Source organism: Leiobunum rupestre, chromosome 4, assembly GCF_980474605.1.
Source record: "Leiobunum rupestre chromosome 4, qqLeiRupe1.1.hap1, whole genome shotgun sequence".
NCBI classification, from domain to species: Eukaryota; Metazoa; Arthropoda; class Arachnida; order Opiliones; family Sclerosomatidae; genus Leiobunum; species Leiobunum rupestre.
In genome coordinates, this window is record NC_143387.1 from 45,724,389 (window position 1) to 45,744,759 (window position 20,371).

General features: G+C 38.0%; 1 protein-coding gene across 1 annotated transcript in view; it reads left to right on the forward strand.

The window, feature by feature from the left end:
* LOC149947969 (inactive dipeptidyl peptidase 10-like) overlaps nt 1–16,315 on the forward strand; it is a 55,822-nt gene extending 39,507 nt beyond the window's left edge. The window contains exons 4-21 of the mRNA XM_090172447.1: nt 1,078–1,172; nt 3,643–3,717; nt 4,175–4,227; nt 4,301–4,379; nt 4,443–4,563; nt 4,787–4,956; nt 5,045–5,148; nt 5,225–5,354; nt 6,189–6,335; nt 7,933–8,015; nt 8,915–9,144; nt 9,502–9,600; nt 9,681–9,756; nt 9,837–10,031; nt 10,682–10,839; nt 11,084–11,221; nt 11,771–11,844; nt 11,943–16,315. Of these exons, the coding sequence (XP_090028573.1) occupies nt 1,078–1,172; nt 3,643–3,717; nt 4,175–4,227; nt 4,301–4,379; nt 4,443–4,563; nt 4,787–4,956; nt 5,045–5,148; nt 5,225–5,354; nt 6,189–6,335; nt 7,933–8,015; nt 8,915–9,144; nt 9,502–9,600; nt 9,681–9,756; nt 9,837–10,031; nt 10,682–10,839; nt 11,084–11,221; nt 11,771–11,844; nt 11,943–12,038 (2,123 nt within the window). The 3' untranslated portion in view covers nt 12,039–16,315. The remainder of the gene's footprint in view (nt 1–1,077; nt 1,173–3,642; nt 3,718–4,174; nt 4,228–4,300; nt 4,380–4,442; nt 4,564–4,786; nt 4,957–5,044; nt 5,149–5,224; nt 5,355–6,188; nt 6,336–7,932; nt 8,016–8,914; nt 9,145–9,501; nt 9,601–9,680; nt 9,757–9,836; nt 10,032–10,681; nt 10,840–11,083; nt 11,222–11,770; nt 11,845–11,942) is intronic.
* The last annotated feature ends 4,056 nt before the right edge of the window (nt 16,316–20,371 follow it).

The window sequence follows — 20,371 nt, forward strand, 5'->3', positions numbered from 1 at the left end:
TCTTTATTTTACTTTTACCCTGGAACGTTCAATTCCACTAATTAGGTTTGCGGTCGTATCATTTATTTTAGTTTATTCCAGCAGGTTGCGCGATTCCATTTAGCCTCATTAGCCTGGCATTAACAAAATGCCCCTTGTCCAATGTACCTTTTACGCGTCCTTCGTGTCGTCTAGAACGGAAAAACGCCATGAATCGCCTTATTTAATATAGCCAAACATTTAAGATGTCCTCTCTCATAAATCGTCAATGCGTTGACGCATTTCACGCTGGGATAGTTTCATTTGATTAAGGAGCGAATTTAGATGCACGCGCGTAACGATGGGCTAAAGGTTCAGAGCGGAGAATGGGTTTTTGGCGATGGCTTAAGAGCGGGGAAACGCCTATTCTCAGTTCCGTCACGAATAATGCATACCTTCACGTTGTTTCTCGGTAAAACGCTACTTTCTTTTTCAATTTAAAGGGGAACGGCCAAGCTTTTTTCAAATATGGCCTTATCTCCGTATCAAAAGATTAACAAGACGTTCAATAAACTAACGCGTACCTTTTTTTGTCTTGAAAAAATAGCTTTTGGCCTAAAAAAATGAAACGGAAAATAACGTCAGGTGTTGGGGTTTGAATTTTCTCCACCAGCGCCCCTAACCCCGTATGAGCGATTTGCGAACTATCCTAACTTTTAAAATCGCGCAATTTAGGCTTAGGTCTCTTATAACTGGAACGCGCCGCGCGTGCAAAATATATTTTTTGCGTCTTCAGCAGCGCGCGCTTTTACATTGTTTTTCTGTCTCACCGACTTCTCAACAGGTGTCGCGGCGGACGCGCGCTTTTCGATTTCCCGAAATTTCTTTATTTTATTAAAAATTAACCATTCAATATTTTTTGATGCGGTTTTCGCCATAAATTTTAGTTTTTAACGGGCTATAGGGCTATCTAACTGCTTAAAGCTTGACCGTTCCCCTTTAATATCCCGTGATGGCGTGAAACATTTCGCGACTAAGCGTTTAAGAGTTCAATGCGAAGTATTTTCAAAATTCAAGATATAATAATAACGGATTTGAAATGTCCCAATTTACTTATAGACGAACAAATTGTCTTCCAAGATCCTGAAGGAGCTATAGTGATGTACCATGTTACCAAACGAACGACGACGATCATGGTTCCTTCCACAACTCTCGTAAGTATATCCTTGGATTAGATACGCGTTCTTTATAGCGTATCCGCGGGTTGCGGGGCTAACTCATTACCGGTATGCCTTTTCCATTTAGCAGCTCCTTTTCCATATATCAAACGTACATTTCATTTCACGCGGCCTTGGTTCCCGAAAGTACTATTTGGCTAATTGAATTACTCGCCTCGGAATGTCGGTGTACCTAAGCTAGAAAATACTCCAGTGGCTGTATTATGTTTGAGTTTCACTCAACCAACTAATGATTATTTGGGCGTATTGTACTATAGCTTTTTATTTGCAAAAGGGCAAAACAATGGTCTATTTGGCTAATATAGTAGCAGGGCGTTTATTACGGGAATAGCGCCGCTTTGTCGATCCCATCGTCTTATTGTTGATAGCGTAACGACGTGAAAATGTAATTTAATATACATTATGTTAGGTATGAAGGTGCACGGCGCCTGGCTTGTAAAAGGTCTAAATCGCCGAAAAAACAAATATTTTCCTCAGGTTTTCAAATTTAATTTTCGCCGCGCTTATAATCTTTTCCTCGGCGAGAACGTTATCATTTCCAGCCGTAATTTACAATTTAAATCGTGATAGGAAAGAAGGGGAACTTCTAAAAAGGGGGTTTTTTTTGGGCCATCTCTTTACCTTATCTGTTTTCTGGCAGTCACCTCCAAAAAAAAGAGAACTAGATGGTTTTTCGTTTCCTTCCTCTCCATCTTCCGAGATAACGTTTTCGGCTCTCGTTCGTGAAATTCACCATAGATGGGCCAAAATTGTTCGCGCTTCTGCCTGTACCCCTGTATGAGTCAATCGATACTCCGTCCCGTACTCCAACATCTTCGAACTTGTCAGTTTGTAACAGCCTAACTTTGTCTAAATGGAAATGACGTATAATCTAGGGCGTAAGCGCGCTCTTTATAGAAATTACGCCGAGAATAGCTTTGAATATAATTTAGCGTCAGCTCCTATACAGGGTGATTCAAAAGGTTATGCAAAAAATTTAAGGAGTTATAGGGGGTGAGTTGAGAAGTATGCCTGGTTTTTTCCCCATTTTCCTACGATGAGTGAAAAGAGCGCCCGAGAGCTTCAAAGTAAGGCCTACTAGCCCTTGGAAGTAGGCTGCAACAAGCGCAGGGACTTTAAATACCGTTTAAGTTTACTTTTTTACGCTGGTTACCTCGATTTGTTTACAAAGTCCTTTTTTACCTATCACACGAGCCCAAACCTTAATGTTCTCATATCCCTGCTGCTTGTTTTGCGCTTGTTGCAGCCTACTTCCAGGGGCTATCTGGCGCTCTTTTAACTCATCGTAGGAAAATGGGGAAAAACCGTCATACTTCTCAACTCACCCCCTACAACTCTTTAAAATTTTTGCATGACCTTTTGAAACACCCTGTATATTCGCACGAACAAACATTTTTGCCCAACGTTGTTGGTGAACGCAGTTTTCTACTCGAGATTTCGCGCGTTAAATCGACGAACGAAATTACTCATAATTCTACTGATAGAGTTATTTTATTTTATTGTTATCATTTAATTTCGATTAATCAAAGGGAAAATTATATAAATTTAAATATATTTAAATATTTTAAGCTAAGCATCGATCACAACAACAGGCTATCCTTTAAAAATAACCCGACACGTTTGTGTGGCCAACACATTATTGAAAATTTTTTTCATTCACACGTAGCAACAATCTTTTGCAAAAAGGTTGGCTCTTGTAAATAGGTCGTAAGATTCGCTGATTCTCAAAAGATCTCAATGTTAAATAATGAAAACATTAACGTTAACGGCGCGTGGTGGTTTACTCGGGAAGTTGGACACTGGGTTTATGTAGACTAAATTTTCTCGTTTAATCGCGTAATGGCCGCCATCGTATCAAAGAAAGAATAATAAAAAATTTAAAATCGCTTCCGTCTGGGGACATTCCCCGGTGCTACGAAAATGACATCATCGTAAAATCTCACGGATTGCTACTTCAAAATAGCGATTAACGAGTATAGCGCCGATACACCGTCACACTCTGCGTTCATTTAAATACCTCCTCCAGAAAAAAATCTCAATTGGCGTGCTAGATTTTCAAGTGCTTTGAGATTTTTTACGCTTAAATTGCTACAAAAAAACTGTTTAAAATGTCGTTACCAGTAATGGGGTAATAAAATACGGGTACAAGAAAAAATGGGTCGGCAAAAAATCTATTCCCTTCCCAATCTCGTTAAACTTTTCTGCTTGTAAAATTGGTTTCGGATTTGGTGGAAAACTGTCAAAGATGAAGATTTTGACAGCGAACCGAACCGAGAATCAATATTGATTTTCATAGATCCCTGTCAAGTTAGTGTCTCGGCTCGCGTTGACGGTATCTAAATGGCGTAGTTCTGTAACTGCCACTACAGCGAATCAAAAAACAAAGATATTTTTTATTTGATCCGAAAAAGAGTTTATTATTTCTGTACTATTTATATCTTTCCAGAAACAGCATAATATCCAGAGTTTCAGCATCTCTAACAGCCACCAATATGTTCTGCTCAGACTTGACACGCAAGTAGTAGGTCTATTTTGGTTTTGTTCTATTTTCCCAACATATTGAGAATAAAACCTGAAGTATATTATATTACTTAACTTGAGAAGTATCTATCTAAGCTACCCTCCCTGGTTCGAGGCAGGTTCCAATCGGCCCTAACAACAAAAGCGTAACGGCGAAACGATTTCATCGTCTTTTACTCCGCCTACTAATGGTGAATTTAAAATATACAGTGCACAGAAATAATTACTAATTTGTAAACTATAGCTTGATTATTATGTATAGCTTTTGTATTACGTATTTTGGTCCGAAACGTTTTGGAAAAATCAAAGTTACATGTTTTGAGCAAATTAACAATAAGGGAGATGGATACTCCTCTATATACTACATACTTCTGATAAAACATAACACGAATTATGAATATATTAGCCTAGCCTAGCTAGCTAGCTGATATTTGCATTTAATGTGATTGTTTTTTCAGGTGTCAACTTATTCCTACCTTGCTCAGTATCTGATTTACAATATTTCCAACGAGTGAGTGAAAATAAACAGTGTATCCAATTTTGACTGTTGCTACGAAGTGAAATCTTGATTTTCTCGTTTTCAGCCGCACATTTACAATCACAAGCACAAACCCATCAGCGAGTTTTCAGTACGTTGCGTGGGGTCCTTATGGGAACCAAATGGTAATGATAACGGCGGCAAGGGATCAATTCCAGGGTATTTAATATCGGAATATTTTACGACAGGTCTACGTGTACAATAATAATATATATTATATGGCCAAACTGTCCAGCAAACCTCAACAAATCACGAAAACCGGGAATGACGGTGTCATATATAATGGTCTTCCAGACGGGATGTACGAATGTAAGTGTAGTGTTGCTCTTACACTACGACAGCTGTAATATCACATATCGATAAAAAATATCAAGATTTTCGCTGATCATGTAAAGCTAGGTTTCCAAAGGGTGCGCGTCGGTGGCGCTATAGAAACTCTCCATTGACGAAGTTTCCAAGCGCCTTTAAAAAACTAGCTTTATGTAAATGGATTAAATTTTGTCCAAGGCCAACTAAGAGACGTATATTACAGCCTCGATATTCAAATCGAATCACGCGATTTGGTGGTCCCACGACGGGATGATGTTGTGTTACGCCGTATTCAACGACAGCGAAGTCAACGCAGTCACTGATCTGTGGTACGGATCGCACGAAGACGCTTCGTTAATCAACCCAACGGTTAGAAATCTTCACTATGCCAAAGTAAGAGATTAGATATTCGAACCGTAGCTTTCACCAAATTCAAGAAAGTACGCGATATTGATTTTCTAATTTGTTTTCATTCTGGCAGCCCGGTACGCCTTTACCGAAGGTTAGTTTATGGGTCGTGGACCTTCACGAATCCTCGTCTCTACAATCTAAAGAAGTCATTCCACCAAAGAAAATTCGCTATCAGTTAATGCTTTTTCTTTCTAAATCTTCGCTTATCGCCGTTTAAATATTATTCTTCTAAGACTTTGCTCGTGTTTAGTCGCGAATACTACCTGAACTCTGTGGCTTGGGTGGACAATCATCGACTGCTGGTCACCTGGTCGTCCAGAAACCAAAACTTCTCCGTTGTCAGCTTGTGCGCGGCAGACAGAAAATGGGACTGTGATAGAGTAAGCGTATCTTCTTTTCATTAGAAAACGAGTTATCCATTCAACTTTCAATAAGTCGGCCCCACTTCGTCATGGCGAGTAGCGCGTGACAGCCCTAGAATCATTGCTTTTCTGGGAATTAGCAAAGCTCTCAGGATTCTAGCAACTGTCTTCTGCTACTGGGTGGCTCAGCAACGAATCGAGAGATGACAGTTGTGTAATTACCAAATTAGGTCTGCTATAACAGAAATCAGGAATCCATACCTCTACTTGGAATGCTTATCCTGCCGTATCGCGTATGGTAAGGTCACACTGACGGCTTTGGCCCCACCTACGAAATAAAAAATCCCTTCTGAGCGCGCTCTCCTCTCACGTTGTTGTTTGTTACGTTAACATAGTGACGTCAAAAAATCGGCCAGTCAAATCGAGACGAAAATCTGCCGCGATAAGCATTCCAAGTAGAGGTACGGATTCCTACAGAAATTTATTAGATTGAAATTCCGGTATATTTTTGCCAACCTAGTGTTGAATCTACTTATTTTCGTCTAAAGTCGTAGCACTTCAAATCAGAATTCATGTATGAAATCCTTTGATGTTGATCGTTCTCCTTTTTGCAATTTTCGTAGCTCGCCAATTTATACACTGGTTTACGCGACATTTTGCTGCACACGGCCATGTTTATTTTTCCCCCTTTAACCTCCATTCTCTATTTCTTCCGCTCAAAGACCCGAACCTAGACTTCCGGTCGAGAGTCGATGATAATGGCGGATGAATGGGGGCCAATAATGGGAGTAAAAAAGACACGAAAAAGAGTATATAGAGAAACCAATGTTTTTTTTATTTTATCATTTTCAGCATCTAGAAGAGCGAAGTTCTCAAGGGTGGGTGGACATCTCCGATCCTCCGGTGATTACAGCTGACCGTTCGTATTACTTCCTCAAACTTCCCGTCCAGCACGCTGGAGAAGGGACTTTCAGACATGTCACCATGTTAGACGTAAATGTAAGTTTCTTTTCTGTTTCTTCTTTAAGTATGTCAATGTTCTTGGTAGTCTTCTATACATTGGTATCGCGTATCCCTTTTCGTCGAATAATAAGTAAGCGTGCTATATTTCGATTTTTAGTTTCACATCGAAATATCTTTCGAGTGTAACTATTGCTTTACTCGAATTGTAGGTAGGGCCCCTCAAAAATAATTTGTGCCTCCTCAAAAAAATCCGAGAGTGCCCCATTGTGCCCTCTCAAAAAGTATCTGTGCCCCCTTATCATTGTGTCCCTACAAAAATATCAAAGTAAACAAAATCAATAAAAATATCCTATTCACATATTATATTAAGTTAAGTCCAACTGTCCAAACTATGTTATTTACTTTCGTGTACCTTGCTTTATTATATTAGTATTACTTCCACCATTTGAAGTTGAAAGTTTTAGCTGTAGCAGAAACAGTAATATGGCACGTAATCACGTACAAATATTTATTGGACTATACTAACTAAGGTTAATTTTCCGTAGTAAAATTATGCTATTGTACGGTCGTCGTTTATTCAGCTTTACCGAAGTATACTAACTGCGGCTTATATCTGTTTATTCCCTCCGTGTAGTGACGTTCTATGGTTCAGAATAATAGAACGTTCTCAATTTCTTCTCAGTTTACACCATTTTAGTTTCGTTATCGGCTCGCATGAGATTAATCAAGTAATTGTACATCCAAGAATTGATAAATTTGTAGTAAAAGCACAAATAATTAAGACCAAACTAATCTGATTGGAAATTCAACTTCGATTTACCTTTTATATAAATTTAATTTATATCTATTTAAACCACGAGTTCCAATGCCAAACGCCAGTGTGGCCCGTGTTGGCCTATAAGCTCATTTTAAAATAGTCATAGCCTCTTAGGTCTTTGGAAAGAAATTGATTTTTAAGGGTGCCACCTTAGGAATTTGTCGGGCCCCTTCAACTGAAAAATCCTGGCTACGGGCCTGGTGTGGTCTTCAACATGATTTGCGATACCAATCGCGTTTTTGGCTCTGCGAAATTACCCTTATTATAATAATAATAATAATCAGCTATGGTAGTTCCAAAGACGCCAATTTAGCGACTTTTAGTGCCGTTAATTCAGATGGCACTTGTTTTTCTATGAAAGTTAAATCTTTTCCCACGCATCTCATTTATTCACATAAATTTAAACTCTTCTCGGTTATAATGGTAATTTTATGATTTTAATGTTCTGTGGCGTGGCTGTCTGTTCATCTATGATCTGTCCTCTAAAACTTCGGTTAAGATTTACCGAAATGATGCATTAGGGGAAATTGAGCATTTTCTACCTCTCGTATGTTTATGGTAAGAAATGTAAATAGTACACCAACCGTTAGGAAATATCAAGCCCTCGCGGTAGCAATATCAATTTGGGCAAATGCGAATCTTGAAATTGGGCTTTAGTCGTCTCCTATTATCCCAGGTTTTTAGGGTAAGTAATGTAAATGAAGCGCCAAACGATAATCTGTTCTCGCTTAACGCTATCTAGGGCAACTATCCAAAACATTCTACGTGAAACTAATATCAAGGCTTGGCCGATTTTGTTTCTTTCTCCGCTTATAGCGTCGGGGCTTCATGGTCTTTATGACCCACGGACCCTACGACGTCACACGAATAGTTGCTCACAGACAGGAAACAAGGACTGCGTAAGTAGTTTTTCGTGTTTTCGCCCAGATATCTCTCGACTATTTACGACGCCTCTCCATATTCCTGTTTTCCCTAAAGCTCTTATTAGGAGAGGAATATAGCGAATGTTGTTATTCTCGAATAGCCATATAACGGATGTTTCATACGGAGAAGAGGGGGATGAGAAATGCTTGGATCACCCCGCTTTTACAAGAGATACCAGTCAACTAGGAACGTGAATAACGCTTTCACTGTTAGTTAATAATGTTAGTAATCAAAACGTTCCTGACGCGATATCTGCCGATTTTACTTCAATTTCCGTGTTTGTTAATCACACACCCAGCAGATGAAACTTTTTATTTTTGCTTGGAAAATGGTAAATTTCCCAGAATATTAAAACTCACTGAGTCACGCTAGGCGCAATAGTGAATATAAATTTATTTACGTATAGTTAATGTTTTTTATTCCTTAATTCAAAAATAACTACACAGCGAAATTAGATTTTGACTGACTTACGGCTAACACCCAAAAGTTTAAATGAAATTAACGATTTACTTAGATTACTTTTAAAAATCCTCACAACAATAAAAAGGGCAAAGCCTTTAGAAACTTTTCCTTAATTGGATAGTTTTTAAGATTCTACATTATTTTTTGCACGAAAAACTACGGCTTCCTCCATTTTAGCGTCGGTTTAACTAGCTAGATCGTTCGTTTGAAACTGTAAGCACGCTCACTCCCGTTCCGTAAGAGTAACGGTAGATAATTACGAGTATACGAAAGTGAAGAGATCTAAAAGCACGTAGGGCTTCCAGGGGAAAAAAGTTTGGAGGAGAGGAGGAATTGGAAACGTGCCGGGATTGGACAATTGGGTACTTTTCCTTTTAAAGACGACCGTTATTTTCGTTTTCGTTTCGAGCAGCTACTACCTCGCTACCGTGCCCGGGAAAAGTGGCGAGCGTCATCTTTACGGAGTCAAAGATTTCAAATCGAGCGCCTCCAGGAACATTACTTGTTTGACCTGTAACGTATCATCCGAGTGTCTGTACCACGACGTTCTGTTCAGCCCCAGCGCCCGCTACTACATTCTTCTGTGTTTGGGGCCGGGAATTCCGAGAACAGAGTTATGGTCGGTGGACGATCATAAGTTACGTGAGTTACTCGTCTTTATGTAAAAAAATAATATCGTACCAAATTCGTTGATTTACTCAGTTAAAACGTGACGAACTTTATGATTTTCTTTGACAATGCGTCGGGCGCGTTAGGAGCCGGAAAATCTAGTCTAACTCAAAAAAATACTCGCATTCTAAGCTAAATTTAATGGGAAATGATGAGGGTTAGGTTATAATTTATGGATTCCAATTTTTCGGTTATTTTTTCCGGTAATTTCTTGGTTAATTTATTATTACTTACAATTATCGATTTTGCTTGGTTTATCACGATTAAAATTATAGGAAAATCAAAATAACTCTTTTAAATGCATGATTTGGAATGGCTGTCTATTTGTAGTGACGGTTCTGGATACCAATGACGATCTGAGAGAAAAGCTAAATGGCAGATTCATGCCCCAAGTGAAAACGTTCCAAGTACCAACTGAAGATGGAAATAGTAAGCGCAATATTTTGAGAGCGATTCGAGCGAGATTTAAGCTAGTACCAGTAAGTAATTATACTTTGGTATTTCCCCAGACGTTCACGTGCAAGTTTATCTGCCATCTGAGCTTTGCGAAGACGAAATAACTCAGTATCCGACCGTCGTTTACGTGTACGTATAAATGGCGCGGTCATTCCGCTAGTACGTGTACTCGACTTCTTACACGGAGATAATTTCCATCCATAACGCAGAGACGCGTCTCCAGGTAGTCAACTCGTATCGGAAAAATTCAAAATCGATTGGGGGACTTATTTGGCGAGCGCCAAGGAGTTCATCTGTATAGCGATAGACGGGCGAGGCAGCGGCTTCGAGGGCGACAGACACCTCTACGAGATCTATCGCCGATTGGGCACGGTGGAAATTAAAGATCAGCTAAGCGTCATCAGGTATATCGTTCCGTCCTCCGAGGATTTTTACACTTTCCACATTCCACGAATTTCGAGGTCTCGCCGCGACTTTGTTATCGATTTCGATCGCCTTTTCGCCAGACATACGCGCTTAGGCTGGAGGGTCAAAGCCTATTTTACTGGCTCTTGTCAGCAATTTTGGGCCTAGCTACGGAAAAGTGATTTTCATCACTCCCTTTTTCTGGGTCATTCGGCGAAAGGGCATTAGCGAATGCTCCAGCTGGCTTTTGGCTCTCTGGATGACTTTAGGAGAAGGAATAGAGAATTTTATTTTCAGAAAGGATGGACAGATTTGTCGGTCGTAGGCTATGTTTTAAGATCTTACTGAAAAGGTCATTTTTCTCGGTTCGGGTTTTTCGTTTATATTATTTAACCATCAAAGTTAAAGGATAAGGATATATAGAAATGTTATGGCTCATTCCCAACATGCTGGAGAAATATATTTATTTTCCCTTCCGATTAGGGAACGTCACAAAACGCAATATCTTTACACACGATAAATTTTCTCCTTAGACAACTAACTTTTTTTTTAAAACAGTGCGCGGGCGAAATACCTTATAATCATTATTATATTAAAATAGATTTTTAACATAATGACTATTTGAAAATGAATAATACAATTTATATAGGTCCCTTCGAAACGATCTTCCCTTCATTAATGTGGAAAAGATCGCTATTTGGGGATGGGGATATGGCGGCTTCGTTGCGACAATGGCTTTGACCGCTGAAAAGAATCCGCTACAATGTGGAATAGCCGTGGCTCCAATCACTAACTGGCGATATCACGGTAATTATAAAAAAATCCCCTCTTACCACAACTTCGCAATAATTGCACTGAACAGGCTGGTTTTCACTCGGTTAAATACGACGAGTCGGTGAGCGTCGGCTTTTAAAATCTCCGTTAGGCCTAATAAAACGTTTTGCGTCAACGATCTCCTTCCCGCCTTTTTTTGCATATTTGAAAGCAGCCTTTATTCGTCATCGACCCCGAGCGCCTTAATACGTCGCGTCCATTTATTTTGTCGAACTAGACGCTGCTTACACGGAACGGTACATGCAGTCACCGAAGCCGGAAGACAACTACATAAATTATGAGAAGGCGAATGTGAATTTAAAAGCATCAAAAATGAAGGGAAAGAGATTTCTTTTGGTCCATGGAACTGCAGACGGTGAGATACGATTGTATTTCTTTTTACTGATTTCCGCTTACCTCCGCGACTTGTTAAGCGGCTTAAAATTTGCAGAAAATATTGAACTTGATTGGCTTTAAAAAAAATTACTCCTAAGAGGGGAGGGATTAAGTCTGAGAGAAAAGGTAAACAATTTGGCAGCACTATAGAGCTGCGTTCCTTATTTTTGCATCGGCATAGAATAAATTATACATTTCTAAATAGTCATTCTCTTATTAAATTTCACATTTATATTAATTCACTATGGCTTGAAAAGAAAATGTGTATGGTGTAATGTCTAGTAGTGATTATTTATAATATCTATCTGACTTTTGTTATCTAAAACCAATAATCTTTATTAACAACTAAATACAAAAGACATCAAACGCGACTCTTCGCAGACCGGGTTTAATCTCTAGTTCCTTCTCTAGTCCGGCTCTCAAGGTCACTAGATTCTATAGATCACTTACAAACGCGGATAAACCAATTACTATATACTGATATTCAAAGTACTAAGAACTTAACGTATGATTGTAATTGTGATTTCAGCAACCGTCCAATTCCAACACTCCATGATGCTGAGCAAAGCTCTCACTGAAGCTGGAATTAACTTCCTCATGCAGGTAGGCAGAATTACTAAATCATTTTCGATTCGTCGGGATACGAATCTCGCGTGCGAGTGACGAGTGACTAATTTGGTGCGCCTGTGTCTCGCGTTCAGTTCTACCCTGACGAAGATCATAGTCTACGAGGAGTTTCGAGTCACCTGTACCGCACAATGGAACGATTTCTTGACAGGTGTTTCATGGACGAATAGAAAAAGAACACGTAGCCTACGGAACGGATCATTTTTACCTCTAGTAATAAAACTCTCCAATAATTCAATCTCAAGCATGAAGCTGTGAATAAAAAACTGTATTGTCTCAAGTCAAAGGATTCTCTCTAACCTTGTATCTCGTTATACCACAGCGTATACGCGATGGCGATCGCCGATTCGCGTGTCGGTTTGTTTGTTGTTAACGACGGTCATTTTTTACCTTATCTCGTTATCGATATCGGTGCAAGATTATATCGATTAGTTAGAGTATCGAATGTTAGTTGTTGACTTTAGGTTAAGGTCTTTACGTTAGACCGTCGGCCGCGGCTGATGTAATATTTCGTTACGTAACTAACGGGGGGATCGTTCAAGTTTTCGTTAACGTTTTCGAAATTTTCGTTGCCGGATAACGAAACGTTCGTCTTTAACGAAATGCAAAACAAATAACGATTCTATTTAACGTCATTGAACGTGTCCGGACGTCACGCTGCTGCTCCGCGTAATGGAATGACTCGTTATCGTTAGAGAATTCCATTTCCTTTTTTACACACTCGTAACGTCCTTCTTCGATAACTCTTCTCGTGATTTTTCTAAAGGAACTCTTTCTCCAAATCCCAAAAATTATTTATAGGAAACAAAATGAGGCATAAGAGAATGAATGATGAACTTGTTTTTTATACCAGTTATTACGAATGTCGTTGTTTCATTTCCTATTATTCCTTGTATTACCGAGGTTCAACGAAAGAACCCACGTTGTACATACGCCGAAAGCCACGCTTGATTTGAGTAGATTTCGCCAACTAGAGCCGACCATAATTTCGTCTAGTAAAAATCGACATATTCGGATTAGTTTTATGGTGTTTCATTCTATGCAATTGAGAATATCAGCTGCGACCCTGAATAACATCGTGGCGAATACAGTCTGGTTTAGCTCAGTTAATCGATAATAATTGTTCATCTCAATATGACGAAACGTTTCAAAATAACCCAGTTATCCTTAAGATAAATAACAATTTTCACGAGAGCCGTTTTCACCACATTGGTTTCCAACTCGGGTAGGTCTAGTGCTTCTAGTAGACTATTTGCTAAGATTAAACGAAATTGGTGCCAAACATTTGATGAAAATAAATTGTAATTAACAAGAGAAAATACTGACCATCCGAAAGGGTTTCAGAATATTGTACTTAAACAGCACCTTTCTTGAGCACTGCTTAAACACAAAACCTCTCTATTATCCTACTTCGTACCTTACAAATCATTATGATTGGTTTCTATTACGGTATTTTTACAAAAAGAATGGGAATATCAGAATTTACGAAGTGAAAAGCATTCTCTTATCAAAAAAGGTCGAAGGGCCGCTCAATTATTTAGTTTCAATATACGCTCCGCTGTCTCTCGGTTATATAAATAATCATTATGAAATACGGGATTTTTATGTTACTTATTCTTCAATCCCACAAATCTTTTCACGACATCCTAACTACAGATTTTTGAAACTCGCTTCTGGTGTGACCCGTTTTGGTCGACCAAATGAACGAATATAGTCATGAAAAAATCGTAACCGAAATGCAGACCGCTCCGTACTTTTAATTACCATTACTCTTAACCGCCTATAGTATAGTTTATTATCTAACGTGCATATCGAGCAGTCCCGGATTTCATACGAAACACTCTATTATACCTCCATGGGCGCGTCAATTTGGTAAGAAATCTTGGCTCTGCTGTTAAAATAAAGTTCTTGCAATAATTCTTGCCTACTTTACGCACCCAAGTTCCGCACTACCCTAATATTTACAATTAATAAATTTGGTGTCGAATAATTTGGCGAGAAATGAACTTCGTTGGAGGGTTTCGAGCCGAATTTTTGGACGCTTTAATTGGCAATTGTAAATGGAGACGTTTGGACTAACGCTGAAAAATGGGATGTTTTGATCAATAATTATTAATTAAACGTTTATGCGCTTAACTGAACGTGAGTTGACGTATTTCAATATCTCGTATTGGGGTTTTAAGTGGGTAAAACCAAATATGGCTTGGTCCAGAAACAAAAATAACATGATCTAGGTGGATTGAAAAATACACGTGCTGGTCACAAATCACAATTGACAAGTTGAAAATATCAAAATATTTAATTTCTGAGAGTGTCAGAAATTAAGGAGCGATGCGATTTGGTTTCTATATCATTGCTATAATTGTTATCTTTATTGAAATGTGTCATATGTTGCGAGGATAATCCTCGGGTAGATCTCCCTGTCAGTATTGGCATATTGAATCGTGTTTTTGTTTCGTTTCGAACTTTTTGTGTAAGCGTAGGATTTATTTTTGGTTATCGTACTCGATGGTATCAATCCTGAAGTCTTACGTTAGCCCAGTCAATCTGTTGGTTGTTAAGCTTTTATCAATTTTTAAAAAACATTTATTTTTGGCATATATCTATCATTTAAAGAAGCGATTGGTTTCACACATCGCTTACTTTTAATGAGGGAAAATTAATTGTTACGACAAAACTAAATTCACAACTAAACTAAACTAACTTAATTAGAATCAATTCTTAATAATTCTAAAGCAATATTTTTCACGCAAAGAAACCATTCCATTGAATGTAAGAATTTCAACTTATATACCGTTTTACTGTAGATAAGTTAAAATCATTGTCGTTCTGACATATTAAAATGGTAATGGCGAATGATTTTCTAGGCTTTCGAAGTAGGAGTTGCTGTAAGACCGTCCGAAGTTTAAGTTGAACGAATTGATTTATTCAGCTATATCGTACAAAATTAATACGCGTTGTTAAACGCGAAATAAACGATTATAATTCATTGAAAAATTTGAAATATAAGCCCTTAATGTAAAGTTTTGACCGCACTCCGGCTGTATTAAGAATTCTTAAAGGGTCAACCTATAAATTACTGATTTGCGCAACCACGTCACTAGACACGATTATCGAAAGCGTTTACAAATTAAAGACTGTAGACAATAATAATAACTTAAAATAAGCGGTACCCATTTGTATCCTCGTAAAAATTTCTAAAATTGAATGTTGCACTGTAAAGACATCAACTTAACAAAAGGCGCGGTCATACTTATAACTTAAAACCTTAATTTGTAGTTAGTTCCCTTCGATTTCTTTGGAAGTAGGTTTTAGCCTCTAGTGTGATCGTGGCTAAAGAAAGTACAAATAAATCGCATTGTTCATTGTCGCGTTTATTTTGAAGCCGTGCCAAATTAGTTAGTTATTCAATGTTACATTCGATTTGTTAATGCTAATTTCTTATTTGGGGGAAAACCGAGTGAGCTAGTTATAGACAGTTAACGTAGAACGCACGTGTAGGTTAATCAGCCTGTGTACAATAAAGTTACGGCTACCTTCCAACACGTTCCCCCGCGCGTTTTCTAGCCCAGGATTGACCCGTCTACTAGCTGTAGATATCTAAACATTATTTTGCGCATCAATAGAAGCCTTCATTTGCTGGTTTGATATATCTGATTCGACAAAACATCACATTGTTGAGGTAAAGAACATAAAATTACTGTTATTTAACTTATCCCGTTATTAAAATAAAACACACACCCATTTCGATTCCAATTTTCGTTAAAAATAAAACATACTTTTGTTCATTAGATTTCTTTGTCTATAAATACCCTGTTCTAACAAAAATAAACGTACAAAAGCCATTGTTATGAAAAAAAGAAGTAAAAAATGTTCTGACAGACATCTTGAAATGTTTATTTCAGTTCATAGGGTAAAGAGTGCAACGAAGTTACATTACCGTATTGTAAAAAATATATCATATCATTCATTCAATTTTCCGATATTGTCATATACCTTGTTTGTTACAATCTCCTCCCCAGAGTTTTTTGTTCAGAAGTGTTCAGCAGTTAAGTGCTCTCGAATGATCGGAGCATTTAAAAAATAAAAATTCCAGTGTTATCACGTCAAATTTAACTTTAAATTGGATAGAGGGCGATGTATAATTGTTTATACGCGTACCGATAGTTAACTAAATCGCAAGCGTGGAACTTAATAATTGAGAACAAATGGCATGAAGAATGAAATGTTAAAGCGTTTAAAGCCAGTTATTCTAGCCTATAAAAATAAAACAATCATTGGCCATACATTTACCATATTATAGAGAAAATTTAGTAGTTTTGTAGAAAAATTCAAGTTTAATATGCTATTATACTTCTTAGAACGAACTTTTAGCGATTTAGACTCAATGCTTATCAAAAGAACTTACTAATTCTTTGCTATAGATTTCAAGTTGCTTGTATTTAGAAACCGTTGCATGTAAAAAATATGTAAATATTTTATAGGTTAATTTAGGAAATAAAAAGATTTTAATCTAAATACACCGTTTCACATTTTTATTTTGTAACGGATCAATTGCTCCATGAATTGCAAATGACCATTGCTCCAATGTCAGAATGCGATGACAACCTACCATTGCAGAAGTTGCCAGGAGGAATTATAGCAAGTACAGTTTCGCTGATGATTATGAAATAAAAAACGCTGTTTAAAATATCGATCAATAAATGTATCACCTCCTAATCTTTACATAAGTAAAATTTAATTTATAGCTACTACACATACTCAATAGCAAACTTCGTTTTGCGCCCGCTCGCTCTTGCGTAACGCGTTGACAGCGCCTCGCTAGAGGGGGTTTTTCTTCATTTAATGACGTCACTCCTTGAATAGCTCTCAGAAAAATATTTAACCCATAAGAAACAAAATATTATACAGGGTGTTAACTAATAAATGAACCAGGGCGAAAATCTCAAAATGTGTTTTAGCTACGATTTTGAAATTTTTGGGTGTTATAGATTGCTCAGGGGGTCAATCGACTACGGAAATTTCAATGACCTTGAACCGAGTCTTCAAGGTCATTCGAAAATTATCTTGATGACCGTAAGAGTTACGAAACTGGTTCCAATTAGAAAAGTGTTCCCCGACACATTTTATGGCTAACTAGCTTTGACACATTCTGATTTGCAGAATAGGAAGTCGAGATCAAAGACAAGTAGCCCTAAAATGAATTGCGTCAGAGACCAGGTTGAAAGGCTAATAACCTAAAATATTTTGCGTTTGCAATGCTTACGTACAATTTCCATTAAATAAAATTGGTCATAGAAAGTGTTACAACATTTTTATTTCACTATTTTAATTTAAAGTAAGTTAGATACATAACGAACGCATTTAAATAGATAATGTGAAATGAAACAAGTTCCTCGAGATCATTTTAAAATCTGTTTGAAAACTCCACCGACGCGTCGGCCACTACGTAAACTTGAGCTCTTGTAACTATCGACTTCATTGTGCTCTCCAACATTTCTACAGTCACTTCGCGAATTGCACTTACTGGATTGTAGTAAACTTTGTCCATCAGAGATGATGATAGGCCAAGCCTATTGAATTTTGGGTTTGTATTTGTGTTTTTCACCAAATAGCGGCTGCCAAGCGGTTTAAAATGTGTAAAACGGAGAGAAGGTTGAATGAAACGAGGCTATAGCGGCATCGCAGAGTCCAGGGGTAAAGATTACGCGTTACTACCCTAATATTAGACCGCAATTCTGCTGAAATAGTATTACACTTGTTTTGGTTTGGTTATGGTTTATGTATAGTAATTATTTAACCGAAAATTATCGCTTTTATTTAAATTTTCCACTCCATTTCTTGAAAATTTTGCTATAAAATGGGATAGAATTTGGGCTATTTTTCCGAAAAAAGAAACATATTTTATTCCGTTTGGACTTACACCTGGTAATTCTGACTGAGGCCTGTTATATGGTGACTAGATAGATAATCTGCAAGTCTCGCGTTGGTGCACTTACTTTTAAAAACTCACGGTCCTTCTAGAAATAACTTTCAGAAAATATTTAACGTGCGACAGATATCGGTTTGACTCATTTATTGTAATTCCTCCCCAATCTGGACTCCTCATCTGGATACGGATATGAAGATAATTCAGCTATACCTGCCTCGCAGAATGGTTTCCGACGGGGTCTGTCGTGTACGCATCAACTTTTGCACTCTTTCCACGAATGGTCGACATTACTAGATGAATGTAACCCCCCCGACATTCATGTGGTTTCGTTTGACTGGTCAAAGGCATTTGACTCTGTTTGCCACAAACGGCTGTTGTTTAAACTTGAAAGAGCTGGTATCAGTGGAGTGCTTTTGAAGTGGATTCAAGATTTTTTACACAACCGCTTCCAGCGTGTTGTGTATCGCGGTGATTTCAGTTCTTACCGGCCAGTTCTTTCTGGCGTGCCTCAGGGATCAATAGTCGGACCCTTAATTTTCAACGTTTTTGTCTCTGAGCTACCATCGGTTCTGGCTCACGATTGTTCTCTTTACCAATATGCTGATGATAGCTACATCTCTCTCGCGACTTGTTCTGCGGCTGACCGTTTATCGCTGCAGGATAATGTTACTCGTGTCTTCCAATGGGGTGTTGCCAATAACATTTCCCTAAATATCAAGAAATGTAACTTCATGATAATTAGCAGAAGGAATTCTAACGTAGATGTCTCTTATGAGATAAATGGTATGGCTATTGCTCACGTTTTTACTATGAAGATCCTCGGTGTTTTCATTTCGAGGGACCTAAAATGGGCGTCTCATGTCAACCACGCTTGTAATCGCGCCCGACGTTTATGTGGACTTATTCACCGCACTACTGGTTATACCCGGGCCTCTGTCACGCTCTTTCGTTCGCTGTGCTTACCAGTACTTGACTACGCCTCTCCGGTTTGGAATCCTTCACTTAAAAAGGACATTGCTTCTCTGGAACGTGTTCAGCGGACGTTCACTCGATTTTACTTGAAGTCTCCGCGTGCTAACTTACCTGGATATGTCTCGTACAGTCAAAGACTAGCTGACATTCATCTACTACCACTAACTGTTCGCAGGGACGTTTGTGATATGATCACACTCTTGAAATTGACCAGGTCAGCGACATTCAATCTTTGCGATTACATGACATATAGTACCCGGCAGTCTTGCCCTACGTACTACGTAAAGTTTGCCCGATGCTTGGCCTTGGAAAATTCATTTTTCATCCGGAGTGCTCGTACATGGAACTCGTTGCCCGCCGACATCAGGGAGAATTCCACTCAGTTTTCTATCCCCCAATTTCGTTCCTTAGTAACGGAATTTCTTTTTGGCATTTGGCTTTCACAAAATTCTTAATTTTCTCTCTCTTTAATTTGTTAATTTCTGATTTTGATTTTATTTATTTACCTTTTTTTTTGCGTTCTGTAATCTAATTTATTTGTTTGTATTGTCCCGGTAACCACCACGTATAGGCTTTGCCTCCGTGGTTGCCTGCAAAGTTTGTTTCTTTGCGAAATAAATATTATTATTATTATTATTATTATTAAAATGCATTTTCTAAATTACATTCCTCCCTGTCTGCCCATCTCGTATTAAAGCCTTAAATATCGATTCGGCTGCTATTCGACACAAAGTAAATAATCTCTGCCTTCTGCGCGACTTCTTTAATAAAAGTTAAATGGTAATTTTTCTGAATTTTTACTGTTCATGGATCTACACGGACGAGAGGTCAGTTGTTTAAAACCCGCGCTAACTCCACAGTGTGTCTTCACTCCTTTGCTCACACTGTTATAAATGACAGCTTTCGGGGAATATATAGTTTCGGATTATTTCAACTCAATGTTATACTATAATATGAATTACTTTTTTATCTTTTATTTTATGTGTGAGTGCTATTTTCCTTTCATTACGATACAAGTCCTCGGAGCTTCATGTACAGTTTATTGTGGAATAAATAAATAAATGTACTTCTTTACACTATTAATCGGGGCCCGGCCGGTCCCACTTGTTACTAGTTGGCGTGGGGGGGGGAATGCTGCCCAGCAGTCTAGGGAATAATTATACCGTAAAATGTGTAAGACGGAGTGAAAGTTGAATGAAATCATACATAGGTAAAGACGTTTTTAACATAAAAACCTTCCCCACCGTAACGCTATGAGAAAATTAACCTAATTTTACAAGAAATTCAATGGAGATTTAACATGGGCTTCACGCTTTGGGAAAATTTATGTAATATAATGTAATATTTACCTCGGGGTGTTGCATAGAAATGCGGGTATAGTAAAAAATGTCTTAAAGGAACCTTGTGTATGGTGTCCTACACTATCTTTTCTACATAATTTATTTTAAATTTGAAAATGAGGGTTAGGAATTTATTTTAAGAAAATGTTATTTAGTTTGAAAGATCAGAATCAGAATCAGAATTTAATTATTTTAAGTTGTAACGTTCTATCCTCTACGTATTATGTCTTCGGTTCACCATTGAAAATAAAATGGGGGA